At 40.2% G+C, this 22,789-nt stretch overlaps 2 protein-coding genes across 2 annotated transcripts in view; one reads left to right on the top strand and one right to left on the bottom strand.

The window, feature by feature from the left end:
* The window catches only part of net1 (neuroepithelial cell transforming 1), a 202,451-nt gene extending 181,132 nt beyond the window's left edge, over positions 1–21,319 (bottom strand). Inside the window, exons 1-3 of the mRNA XM_046071625.1 lie at positions 21,071–21,319; positions 12,426–12,489; positions 1,763–1,825 (exon numbers count right to left, since the gene is read on the bottom strand). Of these exons, the coding sequence (XP_045927581.1) occupies positions 1,763–1,825; positions 12,426–12,489; positions 21,071–21,213 (270 nt within the window). The 5' untranslated portion in view covers positions 21,214–21,319. The remainder of the gene's footprint in view (positions 1–1,762; positions 1,826–12,425; positions 12,490–21,070) is intronic.
* The window catches only part of chst11 (carbohydrate (chondroitin 4) sulfotransferase 11), a 136,647-nt gene that overhangs the window by 9,530 nt on the left and 104,328 nt on the right, over positions 1–22,789 (top strand). The window lies entirely within an intron of this gene.

Raw genomic sequence — 22,789 nt, 5'->3', positions numbered from 1 at the left:
AGAGGATCTGCAAGGAGGAATGGCAGAGGATACCCAAATCCAGATGTGAAAAACTTGTTGCATCTTTCCCAAAACGACTCATGGCTGTATTAGATCAAAAGGGTGCTTCTACTAAATACTGAGCAAAGGGTCTGAATACTTATGACCATGTGATATTTCAGTTTTTCTTTTTTAATAAATTTGCAAAAATTTCTACATTTCTTTTTTTTCTGTCAAGATGGGGTGCTGAGTGTACATTACTGAGAAATAAAATGAACTTTTTTGATTTTAGGAAAATGGCTGCAATGAAACAAAGAGTGAAAAATTTAAAGGGGTCTCTCTCTCTCTCTCTCACACACACACACACACACACACACACACTCACACACACACACACACACACACACACACACACACACACACACACACACACACACACACACACACACACACACACACACACACACACACACACACACACACACACACACACAGAAGAGGCTCAATTAGAAAAGAAAATAAAGTCTGATCTGAATCAAGGAGTGTCCCCCATGACTCTCTCAATAACATTGTTCAAGCTTTGTTTACCCAAATGAGAGCAACAGATCCAACTGGTTACAAAAGTCCAGGCTGTAGGTCTCCGCTAATCCCTCTCATGTGGGCGCAGGACAAAAACAGCCAGTATGGAGACAGAGTAGACACAGAGAGGCCACGGGCTGATTAGAAACTGTCTGGTCCATTAGTACTGCCTTCAGTCCAAGAGGAGTTTTATACACAACTATTTAAAAGTAAGAAAATTAAGATTTGAAATAAAGCTAGTTTGTAGACATAATTCTACTTACAGTATACTTTCATTCTGATAAACTACATGGCATGAATGAAGCTAATGGTTACAATAATTATAAGCTTTCTCCAGAATAGCAATGACAAATCACTGGCCACATATCCTACATAGGTGTGCTCATGTAACACCCACACACCAAGTGAGGTATATTTTCCAACCCAGCCACTCCCCCACTCAGAACCTACAGACAGTAACAGGTTACTCAGCAAACAAACGTAAGCTTTCTCTAGATATCTTCCGGTGATATGCTTAGTCATTTTCATGAAATACTCTGAACAAACAGAGGATGCACCAACTTCCAAGAGAGCAAGAGATCAGATGTGGCCCTAGTTTTCAGATAAGCAACCTGGAGTTTCTTCTTACAAACACAGTAAACAACAGTAATCTGCAACAATGATACAATGGCTGGAATTTATGCTTCTGTATATTCTGAATTTGTGATGCTTTTATTGCATTGAGTTTTCTGGAAAATTATAGACCCTGTTCACGGACATTCTGAGGGTGGTTCACACCAGCCTTGTTTAGTCCGGTCAAAAAGAACCCTGGAGCGTTTACCTCCTTGGTGCATTTGGATGGGTTTGTTGCCTTTTTACATGTCAACTGTATGACCAATAATAAATAATGTAAAAAATGCAGTTTTAACCATATCGCTTTTGTTTACAATTTCTGGCCCATTTTGCCTTTGTGAAAGCAAACTGGACCAGTTGGAAAATTGAAACAATGTATCATCGTCGGATTGGTTTGCCTCAGTTAGGTTAGGTGTAAACCTGCCGTACCAGGTGCAACAACTACAACTAACAACTACATTCGTTTTACATTCTGTTCAACTCCATAACAAAAACTTTTGGGTGTTCCTGAAACAAAATCTTACTAAAGAGTGTGGAAGGCCTTGGTGTTTCTAACCTGAAGTGAAGCAGAACGTCGGATGATGTGTTTTACCTTAAAGTCGAAGCTGCAGAGGCTGACTGCGTCGCTTTCATCCTTCTCCCTGCGCTTCCGCTTCTGTGGAGAAATTAACAGGCAGACTGTTAGCTGGAAAACTCAACATGCATCACTGGAACAAGTTGACGAATCATTAAACATTCTTATAATGCAGAATGTGAGGAGTCCTGTCCACAAGCAGCAGGAGTCTGGAATACACACTGAATACAAAGTTTATTCAGATTTTATTCTCCCAGCTGCCTCCCCACTCTCACTATAGTAGCAATACAGATGGTTAAAGTATCTGTTAAACAGAATAATAATAAATAATAATAATAATAAACTAAATACAACATTATCTCAGATTCGGATCCTCTAAGCAAACACAAATTCTTGGAGTTTCATGCATTTCTTTGGAGAGTCCTGATTGAAAGAAAGACTAAAAGAACCTTGCATATGGAAACAACCAACATGTTGCGTATATTTATTTGTTTTGTGTAGTTTCTGCAGTACGCATCCTTGTCTGGGTGCCAATACATGTAGAGCAATTCACAGCCACCTTATCCCCCCACTCATACTTTAGGCCAGTTACACTGATTGCCCCTATAGCTCTATTGTAAAGCTACAACAGACACTGCTGGAGGTCCTACTAGGCACAGGAAAGGGTTAATTAGGCAGCGAGGCACTTTAACACCTGCATGTGGACTGACTGACAGTCAGTCAGTCAGGGAGAGTCAGTTAGCAGGTGAGAAGGGTAGTCTGGCCTGTTGTTAAAGCCCTGAGGAGCAATGGCAAACCTCTGGGACCCCCGGGGCTCTGTTACCATGGTCCATTAACGATAGAGGTCAGACTGCTTCTGGCTGGACTCACAGAATGTTAAGACCTGATTGACCAGTGAGGTGAGGAAGGCCAAAATGGACACATAATGGTCAAGGGTGGCTGACGATCAATGACTGAGCTGTTTGTTTGTTTGTGTTGAAGCAGGGTGGTGCAGGGCATTTCCCCTCTGGCAGGCTAACCTGTTTGTTTTCCCACATCAGTAAAATTTTAAATGCTATCTGCTTAACACCTTTAAATATTTCCCACTGCATGCATTCCAGGTGGTGTTGTGACTGTTAGCCTTAACTTGCATGGTTTGTTTAAAGTTGGCTGCATCTTAATAGGAGGCTGTGAACAGAGCTGCAGACAACAAAAGATTGTGTAATTCACTTTTACTCAGCAAACGTTCATTCAGTAATCATAACCCGCAGCTGAGCAGAACAGAGAACTTTTACTGTCTGTTGCTAGCGAAGTTATCTAGCATCTGAAGCACAGGGGAGATTTTTGTTTTGCTCTAGTTGATTCTTACTTCGGGCTAACCAAGGTGTTGGAAACAACAGATGAAACTTTACTTGGTCTTCAGAAGTTGCAGCGTTTAGTAAATGACACACTGTAACCTACACTGTATATTTATTGCCAGATTGACAACTTCACTGTCACTTTTGTGCTGTATGCTCTCTCTCACTCGCTCAACCACATACAGTACATTATGCACTGCCCTGTTCCCTAAAGGAGCTACAGTACTCTTAACAACTCCCCCGGTGCTCCTAACTCCCAATCTGGGCAGAGTCAGCTAGTGGTAATAGAACCGCTAGCTGCATGGCTAACTGAGTTGACTAATGGCAACTACAGTGAGCAGCATTTAGCAGTTACTGTGGCAAAAAATAAAGCTATCTGTTCCATCAGGAAACTACGTAAATCACAGAGTTGAGACCAAGCAGCTGGAGGACATCAGACAGCATGTTTTGTGAATAAGCAATCCACAAGAATCCATTTAGATCCTGCAAATATGAATGCAATTTTACAGAACTAGACAATTAGAATTAAAATGTGAACAAACCATTTACAAGAAATTAAAGTGAACTCAATCGACCTGCTGTAGCCAAGCCTGAGCTCAAACCTTCCTCCTGGTCCACATTGACTTAAACTGGGTGCTCACCTGACCATAATCAAACACATCAAGGGACATTGCTGCAGAGGGGATTGTTATCAGGTTTTGTGTCTTCGCCTTGGACCGACAACATCTCATGTTTTAATTTTGTTTTGAAGAAGGAAGCTGCGCTCTGCTGCCACACTGGAGACAGGCCACAGTTTTGAAGTCAGGGAACATTTCTCCCCAGGGAAGTGATCAGAAGATAAATAACGGTGCCAGCTCAACATTGTGATGCCTGTCAGCCATCGTCGATGGCCGATGGCCTCGTCTATCTGCCAAACTCTAGAGGAAATATTAACATTTTCTTTTTGGAACATGACATTAATGCGGTTCATCGCAGCCAAGACGTCAGTCAGAAAGTAAGTCAAGGCAGGGAACATGTACCTTTGGAGGCGCTTTCTAATTAAACTGGGCAGTCTTTCACAGCTTCCTCCCCTACAAACTCCAACATCAGAGAAACCCAATTGGCAAGTAAGCCCTTAACGGCTCTCTCCAGCGACAGCCAATGGTTGTGTAGCTGATGGTTGTTTAAGGCTCAGCAGGTCGTGTTCCTCCATTTGGTTTAGTCGGTGTGTTCAAATGGGGGAATTGTGTGCAGTGAATGTTTACAAGGTAGGGACGTTTGTGCAACTCCAGCCTTTCATCCCACCATCACACTTGCTCCATCTCTTCCCAGGGCATCGACCTCAGCGATAGCTACACCATGGCCTGATAGTACATCTTTTATTTTTTCTGTCATGCACTTTGCTGTGCCAGAAAGTTTTACATAATTGCCAATGAACACAATTTCAGGCACATAAAAAGGCCAACTGTGATCTCTCTCCCTCCCAGATAGATAGATATAGAGATAGAGAGACAGGTAAAGACAGAAAGAAAGAGAGAGAGAGAGCAAGAGAGAGAGAGTGAGAAAAAATTGGACAGTATCTGTGTTTGTGTGCAGGAGATGTGGGGAAAAATAGAACATTCAGGTTATAAAAATGTTGACAAAAGGGAGACAGAATAGCAGTGGTGGGTACAGAGAAGCAGGTCAGCTGAAGTCTGCAGCTTATTGCACATGAAGTGTGCGTGCTAAATGGGAATGCTTCATCCAAGCTAAATATTGCCTTAAGCTCAGGTCTTACACATGAGATAAAAACGTCATTAGAGTCATCGCTGGGCAAAAACTGACACAGTGGGGAAAAGGAGACGAAAATTTGCCGTCCTTTTCCTGCCACCTTTGGAAATCCCTCTGTCAGCAGCCTGCAGATGAAATAACACACTCCAAGCAGCGACTTTTCTCAAATGGGTGGGCTGGGCTCAATGTAAACACTCAAAAACTCAGCCTCCCTCTCTGCTCATTACACACACACACACACTCAGGCAATAGAAATGACTGCAACCTGGTTACTCTGTTTCACATCTGGGTAGACAAGGATGATGATGTACACATACAAAAGAAACACAAAGAAACAGCCATAATGAACAGCTGCGAATACTACACACGCTTCAACACTTTAAAGATAGAAAATGAGGGGGTTTGCTTTACCGTCTTCAGACACCAGCCAGAGGCTTGGTCTGCTGCCTGTCAGATTCAAACAAGTTTAATTTTTTACCATGACATGGGTTGATCGTTCAAAGAAAAATCCATCCTTAGACCTGAAAAACTGGTTCCTGTCTAATGAAGGCCAGGGTCAGACTGAGCAAACTAGCCAAGAAATGTTTAACTCATACAGTTTGGTGGAAAGGAAGACAAATATTGACTGTACGACAGGAAGAGGTGGAGGAAGAAAGACGGAGCTAAAAAACAAACACAAAAACAAGACACAGATTCGTTTGTGTTACTAAAGGTAAACATTCAAAGGCTTTGGCAGAGTTGCTTGTGGAACAGTTCTGCAAAAATAAGTGTACTGACTTCAACTGAAAGTGTGAAAGATTAACTGTATACTCTGTGAGGCCGTGGGAGCATGGCAACAAGCTGGGTGGAGTGCCCCCCTCCCCCAGCTGTCATTGTTCTGCTCCATCTCAGGTGACATGTAAATGAGCTGGTGTGCTGATTTAGAACACATGCACCCAGACCTAGCAGTGTTCAGACTGACATCAGCACTATGTGAACAAAAAACACAGCCACTTTAAGAGACTACTGTGTGCTAGGGACTGCTGCAAAGTAACGTATGGTGAACCTGGCTTAACTTCGCTCTACATTGCATGTCACTGGCTGATCAAATACCTCCAAGCACACATTCCTGGTACAGTACTTTGTAAGGTGAGAAAGTGAATAATTCTACTGTTTCCCCCTCAGTCGTTAAGATGGAGGCTGAAATGATAACTAGTGATAACTTTCCAGTTGTAAAATCCTTCTTCATAGTATAATCTTAAAATCTTAAATCTTATGAAACACTGCAGTATTTGTGGGTCTGAAAGTTTTCAATACTGATACCTTGACTTTGATACCGGTTACTTTTTTTGATACCAACTTTATAAAAATCCATTTTAACAAAATAAATGATAATACACATTATGGTACAATTACTCACTTCAAAAGAAAGAAGCGGTTAAAAAAAACTGGGAGTAGCTGGAGAAACTGTTTTTTGTCTTTCTCTTTGCTAAAGAGCATGTGCAGCTCTAACAACCATCCACCGTGATAAATTTAATATAGAGTATTTCTCTACGTTTACCAAGGGCTGGGCAATAAAACTATAATCGCAATATCATTTTCCTCAATAACAACGTAACAAATGTTCAATATATCGTCAATAAATGTTTGATTCAATTCATTAGAATCACAAACAAATTAGCACTTAATTTTTCTTTTAAGATATTTATTTTGTTGAGGGAAAGGGACTGAAAAAAGATTTACTAATCATATTTTTTGAAAACAGATTTTATCATGATAGTTTTGAATGTTCTACCTCAGATCCACTATTTGGCATCAACTGTTTGTCACATTCTGACCATAAAGAAAAATTTAACCACACAATTAATCATTTGGTTTCTTAAATTTTCAATCAGCCTTTAAACTTAAAGAAATAATGATTTGACATTTATTGTGATAATTATCAATATCGAGTGGCATTAATTCTTTTTTTAGCGTGATAACATTTATGGTCATATCGCCCAGGCCACGTTTACCTGTCGGTCTGACTGTGTTTTCGTTTTAAAACGGAGACCTTTTGCTACATTTGCACCGCCTGACCAGACTAAAACGGCAAAAACGAAGACCTAAAACGGTGAAGTTTGAAAACGCTGCCGACCCCGTTTTTTGTTTTAAAACTCCAGGTAGTGTTTTAGTGGGGACGGGCAAAATATGAGGACTCAGCAGGGCTCTACTGTGCGACCATTTTGCACGCATATGCCCCTAAACATCGATATGTGCGAACTGGAAAAATGACTTACTGAATGATTAACTACAACCTACTGAAATCCCCCCCACCCCTTCCGCCATGCTGCTAATCGTTCAAAAACATCCCTCCCCTAGTAGTGGGCAGAACACGACGCAAAGCTGGTGTCAGTCAAATGAGAGTTGTCGAAACTGGCAGGAAAAAAGCCAGCTAGCCACCGGAGCACCGAGAGAGATCCCGGTGGGCGGGTTACTCGTTGGCCGCTTGTGCAGCTCGTTACAAAAACAAAGACAGAGATGTCAGCAGCTGGAGCGGTGAGACAGAAGACAGTATGGAGAAGGTGAGGAGGTTTTGGGTTTGGCTAGCTGGATATTTAGCCATATCAGGTGCCCTTTTTTGAAACATGTTCAACCTTTCATAAAACCGATGTGCTCGCCACTGTCACTTTTTGTCAACTGACCAATCACAGCATGGATGGACATAAAAATGGTTAAACGTCCTACAGTAAACTTTCAAACGTTGAACTTCTCCTTCATGAATGGTTCTGATTGTTGCTGAGTTAGTAGCATTAACAAATTAAGAGACCAATGTAGGCCATTTTTCTTTTAATTTTTCTTTTAATGAATAAAAACAACTCACAAATACGAAACTGCTAGCCTCCTCCTGAGAGTAACACGTTCCACTGGTTCTGTTTTACATCTGATTACTAAAGTTATTGTCATACTATTGAGTATTCTTGTTTACATTAGGTGTGGCATGGGTTTTGTGAGAGCAGATGGTGTATCGCAAGTTTTTTGTGATGAGTGATCAGTGTTTTAAAAGCTGTTTTCAATGTGTCAAATTTTCAAAACATCCGTTTCAATATTTTAAAACACTTTAAAAAGATTTTAAGGCCAATGCCAAGTGTCCAGAAACAAGGGTCTTCACTGCCAGGGCTCCAGTGGTTTCACCACTGGGTAATCCATCCCCACAGTGGCGAGGAGAGGATGCACTGGGGATCATACAGGTTAGCTGTACTAACTAGCTAACAAGCAGCACAAAGTTAACTCATCTGCGCAGATGAGCAGCTGGTGGTAAAAAACAAAACAGTGAGCACGGCCTCTGGGCATCAGTGTTTTTTTTATACTGGCTCACTGACACTGATGAGATTTACTCCTTGGTACCGATTGAGAAGGCATTTTTTAATATTCAAGAAATATGGTTCCCAGCCCTACTGGGGTGTCTCATTAAAATGGATGAACATCCACTAGGAGCAACACCTTGAATGCATCAAGTATCAAGAATTCAGTGATAAAAATTCTGCTCTCTGTGGAATGCTGAGGAATCTTCAGACATTCAGCGGTTAAAGAAGTCAGTCTTAGTTTAAATATAAATTGCTGTTGATACTGACAAAGCCTTCCCACAATAATTACCAATGTTTGCATGAAAAGCCCGACGCGACTCAGCATCTGACAGCCATATTAAATCATATCATCTGATTAAAGCTGGAATGTTGCATATCAGACAGACCACTCTTGAGGCCGACATCTCTGGCCGCCTGAACATGTTGCTTGTGGAGACAAAATACTCAGAATCTGACTCTTGCTGTAGTTAATTAACTTATCACATTCCACCAAATGGCAGACTGGTGTGCTCCACCTTGGCAATGGGCTGGAAACCTGACTCACATTCTTGCCATGACAGAAAGCCCCGAGGCCTCATACCTGATGTAGTCTGAGAGAATGCACCAAGCGCCCGGGGAATGCTGGCCACGCCTGCTTCCAAGGTTTGCCTGATGGCCAATGCACCCCCACCTATACCTGGCCATGCCCCAGTCAGGGCTAAAAAGAATCCTCCTAACCACTTCAAAGCCCAAAGACCTGGCTAGACTTTATTCAAAGTCTTGGCAAAACCTTCAAGCTTAAAGTGGCAGGGTTGAGATAAGAATGGCAATGAGACAAAGGCACTTCCAGGATTTTTTTTTTTATTTTAATCGCTTGCTGTTTGGTAGATTTATAAATGACAGATAAAATGAGGGGGGGAGTAAATTGAAAGGGTGAGCTAACGAGGTCCATATGGGTTTTGGTGGATGAGCTAAGTGCGCCATGTTTGCAAATCAAAGACAGCAGGCTGGCACGAGATAAAGAGCCACTGGCCTTCTCTCTAACCCTGCTTTCATTACTTCTCATTTGCCTTCAGAGGAGCGAGGGATTGTATTTTAGGCAGCTGTAAACCCTGAAATGCCTCCACATTCTTCATTTTGCATGCAGACTAATCTGTTCGCTCTTTTCTGTTTCTAATCTGCTTGTCTCATTTAAGGCTGACTGTAAACCACGTTCCTCTAACAGAGGGGGTAAGAAATCAGAGCAGGCTTGATTTCCTTGATCCAGCATTTGGTCTCTGATTACATGAACAGGCCTTGTTCAGCCATAAGGGAGCCATATAACAACAGTTGTTACAGTTCCTCAGTGAGGTAGGCCTATTAGAAGAAGATACACGCTCAGCGCTGGGAGTTGCCAAGGGGAAAGCTGGCCTGGAATGTAGCGCAAAGTTTAGAAATTTCAATTCACCGACAGCAATCCAAAACGTACCAGGATCAAGGCTGGTGATTGCTATGAAGGTGGAGTAGAGGCCAGATTCAGATCTTAAGCAGCCCTTAGTGAAACAAGGCCAACATTTTGGATGGGTAGTCCTCTCCAATGGACAATAACTTGTCAGAAAGTCATAACTTCTGCTAAGAAGTCTGTAAATTTCATAGTGCACCACTTAAAGAATCCCTTCTCAAGCGACATAATTAGGTTACTGTAACATGTGATCAGTTTAACTACATTATAAGTAACGCATGTTAGGCAGCTAGGTCACATGTCTATACCATTGCATCACGGGTTACTCTCATGTGCCAAAACAATCCAAAAGCAAAATGTTTCATTATGCTGTGGTTATGACAGTATTAGCCTTGCTAATATTATCTAAGCATACTGACAATGGAACAATCAAGGGCTAATGCTAAATTTAAGGTGGCACTGAGAAGCTCAACTTACGTTGTAGGCCAATTGTTGGCAAAAATGGTAATATTAGTAAAGTCAGACGAGTAGTCCCAGAGTCCCTAATGTCAGTAACTTGTATAAACAAGTGGAATTTCGAACATAAGTGCGCTAGCTAACATTACACTAAAATTAATTACTAAAATTAAGTTAACACCTAACTTGTTATATCCAATCTGTGATGGCTAGCATTTGCTAAATCAAAACAACTTAACCATATCATTGAGGCACAATTACATCCAAAGTCAATACAAAGACACAAATTAAGGGAAAAGAATAGACAGAGTTGAAAAATATGTATGTGACAAAGGGCTTTGTTGGAGTGTCATGTGGGGAGGACTGGGCAGAGTGGAGGACCAGAGCCAATGATTTCTATTTAATATATTTTCTCCTTTCTCTTGTTGTCTTGATTTCCTTTTTCTACATGCTTCATACAATCGTACATTGTCATTGCAACACATCCTTTCATTTGCACAATGACATGCCTACAAACTGAGTACTACCCTCACCTGCAATTATCAAATAATAAACATTAACTGTAAACATATGCACACTTCAACCAATGTAATGGTCTAGTTTTCTTTTTTTTGTGTAGCCACCAACATACATTTATTCACTGATGCATTGATGTCCATAAAAAAGGTTTTCTTTTCTTTATAATTAGGGATGTTCTGAGCCAATCCTAAGGATCGATGTCGGGGCCAATCCGCACATATATTTATGGATCAGTATTGGCTAGATTAGAGCCACTAAAGATCTGATTCTTTCTTTACTGTACTCTACTGTGGTCTGTAAACTCAGCCTCCTCCTGTTGAAGCAAGCTGCGTGTGAATGTGAAAAATATGATTGCACCGGGAATCGACTCTTGATCTGACAATGCTGTGGTACCAAGGCAGTTTGTATCTTGCCTTCCTCGCATGCTGTCTTTTTTGCGAGTTAAATGTTTTTATTGTGGACTAGAGTTTTATTGCTATGACACCCCTCACTTTCGCACCCCAAAAGATTTATTTTCTTATCAGTTATAAAGGTCCTACATTTATGACCACAATAAATAAACACTGACAGAGCCAAGGCTACAACAAAAGTAAAGGAGGCTCTTTTAACACAGATATTGCTCAGGGACTGGCATTACAAAGGATTTGCTCCTAATTTTCCTTAAAAATATTCCTAAGCATCTTTAAGGGATTTTTTGTATTTAGGATAATGCTTAATGTGCTTAAACAAGTAAAATTCAAATGACACTCCAGTCTGCATGGTTTATCTTGGTTACAGTGGCTGTGAGCCAACAAGGAGCTGCTTTTCATCAGTGTGACAATGAACAGTGCTACCGTTTCCGAGACTTTGTTGAAAACTCTGAAGCAAGATTTAAAGCCAAAAGACGTCGTTGTAACGGGAAGCGGTGCTCAAGTGTACTCCCAGTTTGGACAACAGGACAGAAGTCAGCCAAAAGCCAGCTTGGAGAAATGTGCAGAAGGTAAATGTCACATCACATAAGTACTGTATATATTGTATATTTAAATCTATATTTTATGTGTCATTTTCCTGCTGCTTGGCACTTTAAGTCTTGGCTATAGACAGGTTTCTGTGTAACGTCATCACCGAGATACACGCGCAACCAGATGGCAGAAAGCAGCACTCTGTCTTTGCGCATTATCTAGTAGCAGTGTTGGGCAAGTTACTCAGAAATTGTAATGAGTTACTTATTACTTATAGCACATTTAAAAAGTAATAATATTAATTCAATTAGGCCCTGTGATAGACTGGCGACCTGTCCAGGGTGTACCCCGCCTTTCGCCCGATGTCAGCTGGGATTGGCTCCAGCCCCCCGCGACCCTGTACACAGGATAAGCGGTTGACGATGGATGGATGGATTAATTCACTTATCACTGGGTATTAAAAGTAAATAGTCACGTTAGTTGTTAAGTTACAATTACTTTCAACCACCGCACCACATCATTAAAAGTGATGGGAAGCCTGCTCAGCAGCGCATTTTAAAAATGAATCCACTTTACTGGAACAATAATTAACAGTAAGAGAGTCAACAACCAGTCGAACAGAAAACACTGCAGCCTCTCAGACCAGAGGATACTGTACCTATAGGCTATTTAAAAATAATAAAACACAAAGCAGGTCGCTCCCGTCATTTTAGCTTATCGCGTATTCATAACAGCAGCAATGAGTATGATTTTTAGGAAGCAGTACGTTTTTTTAACGCCACTGTCTGAGATAAAAAAAATCAAACACAAAACGTTGATTAACGCGCGCATCCAGTAGTGTTTAATAATAATAAACTCGTCAAACTGTATGTTAGTGTCTTGCAGATGGCCTAAAATAATCTACAAACTGGAAAGTATGAGGCCTGTACTCACCAGACTGAAGTCCCATTGTGGTCCTGGGGTGAGGAAGGTGAAGGAGCTTCCTCTTTGCAGTGACCTGAACAATAACAATACAAGAGGGTCACATATACAACATTACTACAACGCATCCTTAGCTACAAAAACCAACACCTAGAGGGCCTGCTCAGCATGGTGTAACACTGTCTGCTACTTTGCCCTGACTGCCCTGATTACAAAAGGTAATGATTAGTGATTTAAACCACCAGTGGAGTCCGCTCTGACCTCCCAGCCAAAGGGTGAGTAAAGCTGATGACTTAGTGAGTTCACTGCATTCATATGAGGGGAACTGTGACTCAGGGAACAGCAGTGTCCTGAGAAAACACTCGACTCCCATTACCTACCACAGCCTCAGCATGATGTAGCCGCAGTGCTGTCCTCCAAATCAGACGAGGACTGACAGATAAGGATCCTCCCAGTCAGAGAGGGAAGGGAAACATAACCCTAGTCCATTTCCTCAAAGCCTCATGCTGTCCTTAGACCTAAGACCCCTGTGAGATTTGAAGGAGGAGTCCTTTATCTAACACCTTCCCTCCCAAAGATTTGGACATGTCCCAAGTGTCTCTTTATGTTGGGATTTTCTGGCAGGGGATAGCTTTGGCCTTTTTTGGGGCTCCATAGTGGGACTGTCTGGAGTGAACACTCGGCAACTCAGCCATGCATACTGTAAATCCTTTTCATGTCAAACTACTTATCTTGAACTTGTGTGATTATTAAAGTATTACAAGGCCAGGCAGGATAAGGCCACAGTGAGGACAATTACACAACATCTCACGCTCAGTGAATGGATGGTTACACAGCAAGAAGGAAAACATCAAAGCAACCCTTAAGATCTGTATTGTACCAACAATAAATTGATTTTTATTGAAGCAGTATTTCACAGTGATTAAATACTTTCAATGAGAAGTGTGTCTCTCAACTACCTTACAAGGCTAAGTAACCGTACATCTTATGAAACTAGGCAAACGGATTACAGACGCTTTGTACTGACCTGACACAGAAAGCAGGGACTGTGTCCTGTAATATAGCATTTATCTGTTCTTTTTTGTAACAGAAACAAAACAAAGCCTCAACCTTTTTAAAAATGAACACCACTGGTGAACAGAATTATTATATTTATGGCACAAGTTTGGAAAAAAATATCAAGAAAAACTAAATTTCTAACGAATGCAGATATGACAGTTGAACTCATGAAAATACAAACAAAAGATAAAATGTTAAGACATTGTGGAGTATGTTTAAAGGAACTGTCACACAACAGTAGTGCATCACACTCAGCAGACATGATGAATCAAAACCTCCTACATTGCTCCGCTTTCATAACCCAATCTGAGACTTACACAAGATCATAAATGGTGTCAGAACAGTTGATGTATGTCTTGGAGCCTCAGATGGTGGGACCTAAAAAGGCATCAGCATCCGGAGAATGCTGAGCTGCCCAGAAACACTTGCTCTGTGTGTGTGTCCGGCAAGTGCTGCTCATAAGGCTGAGTCATTCCCGTCATACTGCCGCTCTACTACTGTTGCTCCAGGTGGCCTTTATTCAGTGACACAGCCAACTGTCCATCAGTCAGCCCTGCAGGCAGCTGCAGCACTCACTGCACCCTTTATCTTTGCTCTGACACCTCATAACAGCGGGTTAATGGTTATGGCTAGTGCTACAAATGACAAGTTAATGAATTTATCAGTACATCGACCATGAAAAGAATTGTTTGTTCCTGTCTTAGTTTGGGCTACGCAATCATTTACAATAGAACAGATCTGGGTAGCTGACATTAAATGCGAATATAAAAAAACAAATGCCACCACTGGCCACGCTCAGTGGTTAACAATAGGGGTGGGGAAAAATACGATACAGCATAGTATGGTGATATTTGCCATGGCAATACTGTATCGATACACGGACGCCAAGTATCCATATTTTATTATATAAACTGCAGATGGGAGTTTTAACTTTTTGGTACTAGAATAATAAAATCTATTGCTTTTTCAGTCCACTAGAAAACTTAACAGGACCATTTAGAGGACTGAAAAAGTATATATATATCTTTTTAGATAAACAAATGTTGACAAAGTTTGACTTTAGGGACCTAATTGGAAGTTGGAAAAAGCTAATAAATTGCAATATATCTCAATATATTTAAAATCGCAATAAAATCGAATCGCAACATAAATATCGTGCTAATATCGCATCGTGGGGCCTCTGGTGATTCCCACCCCTAGTTAACAAGGGGTCTATGGGAAGCTTAGTGCAAAAACACAGGTCATATTATGAACACAAACTGGACGTGTTTAACACTACCGATTAACTAAGCTATATAACAGTCTGACAAGAGAGAAGAGACAATAAGTGAAAACCACCTAGGAGAGGGGGAAAATGGGAAAATAGTCCTGTGGAGCTAAAGACGGTTGAACCGAGCACCAATACACACTAATCATCTACGTTTGGAGGTGGGACCACACATGTATGCACTGATGCAACTGTAAGGTGTTTTGGATAAACAGCATGTGTTGTGGAATAACAACAATAGCTAAAGAGAAGGAAAATGAGAATCTCCTTGGGTGTCCTGGAGGCAAGGAGGGGGTCAGAGGTCACTGCAGGTGTTGCTCAGACTTAACTGTCAAAGTGCTGAATTAACTTGACACAATTTGTCCCGTTGAAGTGTCTTCTAAATCTAAACTTCTACAGGAGGCGATGTACTGCTCGACGGCTAAAAGATGACAGATCTAGCGCCACAAAATCAGATTCACATGGAGTATGGTCAGCTGTCTGGGTCTCTTATCAAACACTTGATTACATAACTCTATGTGACTACATCGGGAGGTCCCCACTGCTTTACAAACATTTGAAGGAGTTTCCAACCAGTTCACCGCTCAAACTGGGGTGACGTACACCTTATGATGAAACTTTGCAGATAAATATAGTCACAGCCCTGTGGTTCTGATACTCATTAATAGTGGTTATTTGCAGTTTTGATGACCTAAGAACTGACATTCACTCTGCTGTTGCACACCCCTAGTCTCCCTACATACCTCAAGCCTCAAGTGACTGACTAACTACGCTTTACCAACCATTGGACAGAGCTGTCATGGGAAAAATGTGGGAGAGTTGGTTAGCTTCAGTGTGGCTTGGTTTTAACCATTTTGTTTGTCAATTCATCTGTAAATCAATCTACAGAAATAATCTGACCAATTTGATAACCATTTATTTAGGGTTTTCTCTCTATTTTCTTTGATATCAATGTCAATAGTTTATTTTGTGGCTGTCAGAAAAAATAAGCATTGTTGGACATAAATTCTAAAAAAAAATTCTAATCATTTAAGTGATTAATAAAAAAAACTGATGCAAAAGAGTGGAATAAATGGTTCATGTAAAAAAAATTTTACTGTAATATCTTGACCTATGCTTTCTCTTTGCATCCTCACCTGCTTGAGTTAAGTAACAGTACAAAAGGTGATTAATCTGTCGATTATTTTCTCTATTAATAGATTAGTTGTTTGGTCTATAAAATGTCAATTAGTGTTTCCCAAAGCCTAAGATGATGTCCTCAAATGTTTTGCCCAACCCAAAGATATTAAGATCACTGTCACAGACGAGTAAAGTAACCAGGAAATCTTCCCATTTAAGAAGCTGGAATCAGAAAAATACCCTTTTTTATAAGAAATGACACGGACAGATTCAATTGTCAAAATAGTTGCCGAATAATTTCATTGTTAATCGTTGCAGCTCTACCTAGTTCTTAGTGTCAGCACAGTCCCTTATCATTAATAAATGTCTAACAATGACAAGAGCTAAAAGAATCTGCATCATGGCAAGCACTAGGTCTGTTAAAAATCTGCTCACTTTGTATCTGGATTTAGTATATTACTGGAAAACTGTCTCTTTGGAACATCCTGTCTTTCATCACTCATTTAAATACTTTCAATAGAAGATAACAAATAACACACTAGCACAGCGAGTCATTGCAACATGCAGGACTAATTACAGAGCCCAGAATGAGTTGCTGGCTGACAGCCAGGCAGAGGCTTCTTTGGAATGGGCTGAGCTTCCAGAGGAGCATACAGTCTTTGTGATGCATGACATGTCCCTGCCAAAAAACGTCAGATTTTTACATCATCAGGTTTTAAGCCAAGGCATTGCCAATTCCTCACACCGGTGTTAAAATACATGCAGGGAATCTCACAGGAAATGAGAGCATGCTGCAAATAAACATAACCTAAAGGTCCAACATTAGCTTAGCTGTTGGTGAGACCATCCCATGAGCCTACAAGTTCAATCCTTTAAAGGTTCAGTCTGTAATATTTAGAAGGATCTATTGACAGAAATGCAATATAATATACATGAATGTGTTTTCAGTGGTGTATAAAGACCCTACATAAGGAACCGTTATAATAATAATTGTACATTTTATTTCTATGGTGCTTTCCAGGACACTCAAAGACACATTAATAACAATAAAACCAGGACAGTAAGTACATTCTAGGGCTGAAACGTTTTATCGATTAATTTGATTACTAAAAAGCATCTACACAAATTATTTGCAACGATGCTTCATTTACTCCATATAACTATATAGCACACTGTTTCGCACGGACAATTATTACTGTCGCATATGGCGCTTACGCTGTGATCATGTGAACACATCGTGACAAGTTACCAGTAACAGCAACTTTAGCATTTAACTAAAATCATGATTGATTGTTGAGTTGAAGGCTAGCCAAAGTAAGCTGCAATCCTCAGCTGTTAACTGTAGAAACGTGCGTTTGTTATTGTTCTTCTCCTGGTTGGGCCGTGGCTTACACAGCTGATCCTGGTACTGAGTGGGGTGCGCCGCCAAGCAAAAGTACTTCTTATAAGATTACTAGATGAATCGATGAAATAATCTGTAGAATACTCGATTACTAAAATCACCGTTGGTTGCAGCCCTAGTACATTCAAATAGATAAACTACATAACTACAAAATACATAGAAGCGGGGGGAGACGCAGGTCTGTGAGGTAGGAAGGCATATTCCGACATAAGAGCACATGAACACACTGAAGTTGGAAGAACTTCACAACTCGAAAACGGGACCATCCGTGGAGCATGTGAATACAACGTGAGCCGCTGGTTGCAATTCGCAACCCTCACCACTAGATGCCACTAAAACTTACACATTGAACCTTTAAACAGCCAACGTGCGTTCATCAGCAGTTTTGTATCCTTTCAAAGTGTCTTTGAGAGTGAAACCATACCCCTGCTTACTCTTTGGAAGTTGCCTGTGGACGGACGAGCTACAACTGAAAATCTGAAATCGGGCTGCACGATATGGTAAAAAAATCTTATTGTAATTATTTTGACAGATTTTAGGATTTGCGATACGATTGATAATTAGTGGTTATGTTCATTTTTGCATCACAATTTTCATTTTCATTGAAAAAACTATTACATTCACGATGATGTAACATTTGTTGGGGTCTATACCAAACAACCATGTTTTCTCATAAACAGAACAAGATTTGGAGGCAAGGGGCCAAATCTTTTTTCAGTCCCTTTTCCTCAACAAAATAAATATCTTGTAGAAAAATTAAGTGCTAATTTGTTTGTGATTCAAATGAATTAAATCACACATTTATTGATGATTTATTGAACATTTGTTATATTGTTACTGAGGAAAATTATCATTATTGTTTTATTGCCCAGCCCTACATTTAACCCTAATTTTAAAAAATTGCAGCTTCTGCAATTTGGATATTGCACTTGGCCATATTGCGATTGCGACATTTCAACTAGCCTAATTGCGCAGGACTAATCTGAATCCTAGATTCTTAAAAAATAATTAGTGTTCTGTCTGGTTACGTGCAATTTACAGAACATATTCAACTGCTGAAGAAATCTTACCAAATTATCAAGTAATAAATATCTATTTCTATAGAAAATGACCTATTGTATGTAGACTTACCCAATGACATGTTTCCCATGTGAGCTGTTCTGTAAGCAGATAGCCCCTGTAATTATTTCATGATGACACATTCAACACTTCTTCCAGCTAGGGAACAAAGGACTTTTTTTACCCATACTGTCTCCGGTGTGTTAGGTAAGTGTGGCTCATGAGTCAGCGGATTAGCATCTCAGTTAGCCCTGCCCTTGTTTGTTGAAGTGCGGGCTAATTCTGAAAGGATAATGTTATATCAAGAGTTACAAATCTGTCCATTCCATATGATTTTTCAACCATGGTGCCTTACATGCGAGATTCCCAGCATGCATTTCAACGCCTGATGATGTAAAACAATTTTTTGACAGGGACATGTCATGCGTTACAATGACGGTCTGCTCCTCTGAAAGCTCTGCCCATTGCACAGAAGTCTCTGCCTTGATGTCACCCAGCAAACCGCCAATCCTCTTCTGAGCACCCTGCGTCGGTGTCATCATGTTTCAATGACACGCTGGGATTGTTGGTGTATTATTTGGTATCTTAACTTGAAATTGATGATTCCCAAGGAAGTATTTACATGAGCGCTAAAAAACAGGATGTTCCAAAGCCTGTTTTCCAGCAATCCAGACACAAAGTGGGCAGATTTTTAACAAAGATGTAGTAAATGTCTCTGGCAATACTTGACATAGTCTCTCATAGGGCTGGGCAATAAAATAATTGTTCAATATATCGTCAATAAATATTTAGTTTAATTCATTTGAATCACAAACAAATAATATATATAAAATATATAATTTTTTTAAATATAAATATAAAATATTTTTTGTGGAGGAAAACTGACTGAAAAAAGATTTACTAATCATATTTGTTGAAATAGTTTTAATTGTTCTACCTCAGATTTGTTAAGTGATCAACTGTTTGGCATCAAGCGTTTGTCACATTCTGACCATAAAGAAAAGTGGAACCACACAATTAAGCATCTGGTTTCTTCTATTTACTCACTCAGGAGAAAAAAATCAGCCTTTAAACTTGAAAGAAATAAGGATTTGACACATATTGTGATATTGATAATGAATGATATGAAATATTTTTATCGTGATAACCTTGATGGCCATAACGCCCAGCCCTAGTCTCTTATATTCATTTGTTTGTTAAACAACGGTGACATATTGCACATTAATGAAGTTTTAGTGGTGTAGTTGGCAAAATTGTATAGCCACAGGTGCTTATAGAAAATTACTACCATAATGTATTGTAGGTGTTGGACCTTCACTCTTGTCATTGTCAGACATTTTTCAACAATAATGACTGCACTAACACATGATTTGCAACCATGTTCCTTTACATGGATGATAAACTTCCCATGCTGAGTTCACAAGCTTTGACCCAACCGTGTTTACTTCTGTCGGTTGAGTTCTGCACGTGTTTGGCAACTAGACCACTCAACAGAAAAATTCCACTGCCAGTCTAGCAATGAATGTCAGTCTCTCTTGGGAAATCAAGCCTTATCCAACTTTATTGTTTTTTTTCCACAAACCTTGTAATGGAGGTCAAATACTGGGTGATGTTTTTCCGTGTTTGTCTGCAGAGCCAGTTGGGCACTGGGCAGGGCTGGGGCACTTTGGCACACAACATGGAAAGTCTTTCAAATGAGTCCAATATAAACCTTTGCAGGGGTTTATTCTCCCAAAACATGCTGATTATTGTTATTATTGTACATTTGCTGGCAGTTTGAGAACAGATGAATCTCATTGTGCTGATATAAATGAGCTCTGGGACAATATTTAAGAACTTGTCACATGTATGGCCAATATGAAAGACAGTGCTTAGAGAGACAATGCCAAAGTGTTTGTGTTGCCTGGATCCAGAATAACAGTGTATGTTAAGTGTTTCCTGCACATATCTGAAGTTATACACAAAGGTAGGGTTGGAAAAACACTGCTTAGGTACTATGTTTGCTATTATGAGTACTGCCTTGTGGATGTTAAATTTCATCCCATAAATAGACAAGCACCAATAAAGTGGCTTATTGGTAAATATCAGCTTTAAAAAAACAATATTGTATCAATTAAAATATATATATACATATATAAATGGTCTGCATATACAGTAATCATTTCCTCCTCACAATATTGGCTGTGAAGTGATCCCTCCCCAGCTCAACTCCAATGGGGATGGGGACAAAATCTACCTGCTGTGACGGTAACTTACAGTAAAACCAGAATCCACTTAAAACTAGAAAACCGATAAACAACTCTTCTCCATTACTGAGCCAGTAACGTTATTTCAGCTGATCATTAACTAACGTTACACATCATCAGATTGCTAACGGAAGCACTCAAATGAAAGCAGAGAAAGCAACAGTGGCTCTTTGCTGACATCTTGTGGCTTTTTGACGCAACCGAAAGTACTTACACACAGTTTAAAACAATGTAAAACACATTGTCAACATTTGATGTAGTTTATTTGAAATTACTAATAATACTTAGTTGGCCATTTCCAAATTATACACCCTTCGTTTGAAGAAAATACACCACTAGTAACGGTAACGTTAAGTTAACGTTACTGATAACTCCTTATTGTATTATCCAATTGTGAGGCTAAAGGATGCTAGCCACCGTTAGCTCATCTATATTAGCACCCTGTTGCTGCAGTTTTAGTGAGTTTCGCTCAGAGTCTGAACAGAAACGGTGTAACGTTACTCACCGTCTCAGACTCCTGCTGTTGTTCTCAAGGGGAGACTCTTCTTCACCAGCTGAAAACTTCCTCTTTAAGTTCCTGGAGCTCGGCTGTCTTTTCGGTTTCTCTGAAGTCGAAACGGGAACTTTGGTTTCACCGGTTTCACCCATTTAAAATATCTTAGACCAGGGGTATCTTAACTACCTCTCACTGAAAGGGTTAAACGGTATAATTACAATAAAGCTTACTACAATAACAGAGGCTCGTGAGTGTTTTTGAATATGGCGGAAATCCAAAAATTGACCAATGAGAGGAGAACCGAGGAACTCGTTGCTAGGATATTACGCTAATGGGCGGGGCCAGAGTAGTTCACTTCGGGGACGGTGGTGTCTGGTCTGATAATACAGCGCAATAACTAACAGTGAGAAGTTCACAATCCAAAGGGGCTGTTTTAATAATGATTTTTATTCCAGAAGAAAGCAAGGCAAGCACGTTCCTAATCAGAGAATGAGGTAAATGAGCACAGTGGGTAAACAAGTACAGGAGTTCGTGTTTTGTTGGCACAGTCATTTAAATTATATATTAAAAATGAAAAATGAAACCAAAACATAGGTTACACAGGTTACAAGAATGAAGGTTCAAGCATGTCAAGATGTGTCTAACATCCAACCAAGTAGAGCTAGATCGATAAATAGACCTGGCCGATATTAGCTTATTGCAGACGTAGCAGTATCTGTGTATATATTGGTCGATAAGTAACAAGTAATTGCAGTAAAGACATGCTAAACTTTGAGGTCATTTAGAAACAGTGTCATCGTTGCATAGTTTGTCCAGGGTTGCTAAATTAATTTTTACATTAACATGTATTCAAAATCTTGCCTGTGAATGGTATAGCAAGCAAAATTGTGACATGATTCGACTCAGTCCAGCTTGTTAGGTACTTAGATATTGCTTATCTTCCACTTGTAGGGCCTTAGAGATCATGTTAGGACTCACCTTCACTGAGGCCATTGACATCTCAGCATCGTGATGGGGTTCACGATGCTTGGAGCTCTCATCTTACTGCTTCTGTGACTCTATCCATTACTAAATATGTTTCTACCTAACACATCTGGCAGCTACTGCTACATACATGCACCCAGCCTGAGTTCAGCATGGCATGAATGAGTGGGCTGTATCTTATTATCCCTGTTGAATAATTTGATGTGACTCTGTGTTTCCTCTCCAGATGTAGTCTGTTTGTGAAACCTTGAGCTAACCAGCAGACCATCTTCTGGATGCTGGTCTAAAAACAGAGCAGTTCTTCATCAAGAAATCTAACACTCAGTGGACCCTTGTGTGTTACTGGAAAAGATTTCCAGTGGCAACAAAAACTTCACTGTACTTGCACAAAAGTCACCTTCATTAATTCTGTTTTTATGAATCAGGAGAATTCCTTGTTTGCTTATTATTGATAAGTCACTATACCATGATGTATTAGTGGGGTGGCGCGGTGATGCAGTGGTTAGCACTTTACAGCAAGAAGGTTGTGGTTGTCCCAGCCTTTCTGTGGGGAGTTTACATGTTCTCCCTTTATCTGTGTGGGTGCTCTGGTTTCCTCCAAGCGTGATATATTGTTTGTCTATCTGTGACCTGTCCAGTACCTGTATCCGATGCCAGCTGGGATTGGCTCCAGCCCCCCCCCAACCCTGTATGCAGGATAAGCGGTTGACGATGGATGGCAAACCTTTCAGTCTCCACATACAG

The sequence above is a fragment of the Micropterus dolomieu genome, linkage group LG16 (genome assembly GCF_021292245.1).
Source record: "Micropterus dolomieu isolate WLL.071019.BEF.003 ecotype Adirondacks linkage group LG16, ASM2129224v1, whole genome shotgun sequence".
NCBI classification, from domain to species: domain Eukaryota; kingdom Metazoa; phylum Chordata; class Actinopteri; order Centrarchiformes; family Centrarchidae; genus Micropterus; species Micropterus dolomieu.
This window is presented reverse-complemented; position numbering and strand designations above follow the sequence as displayed.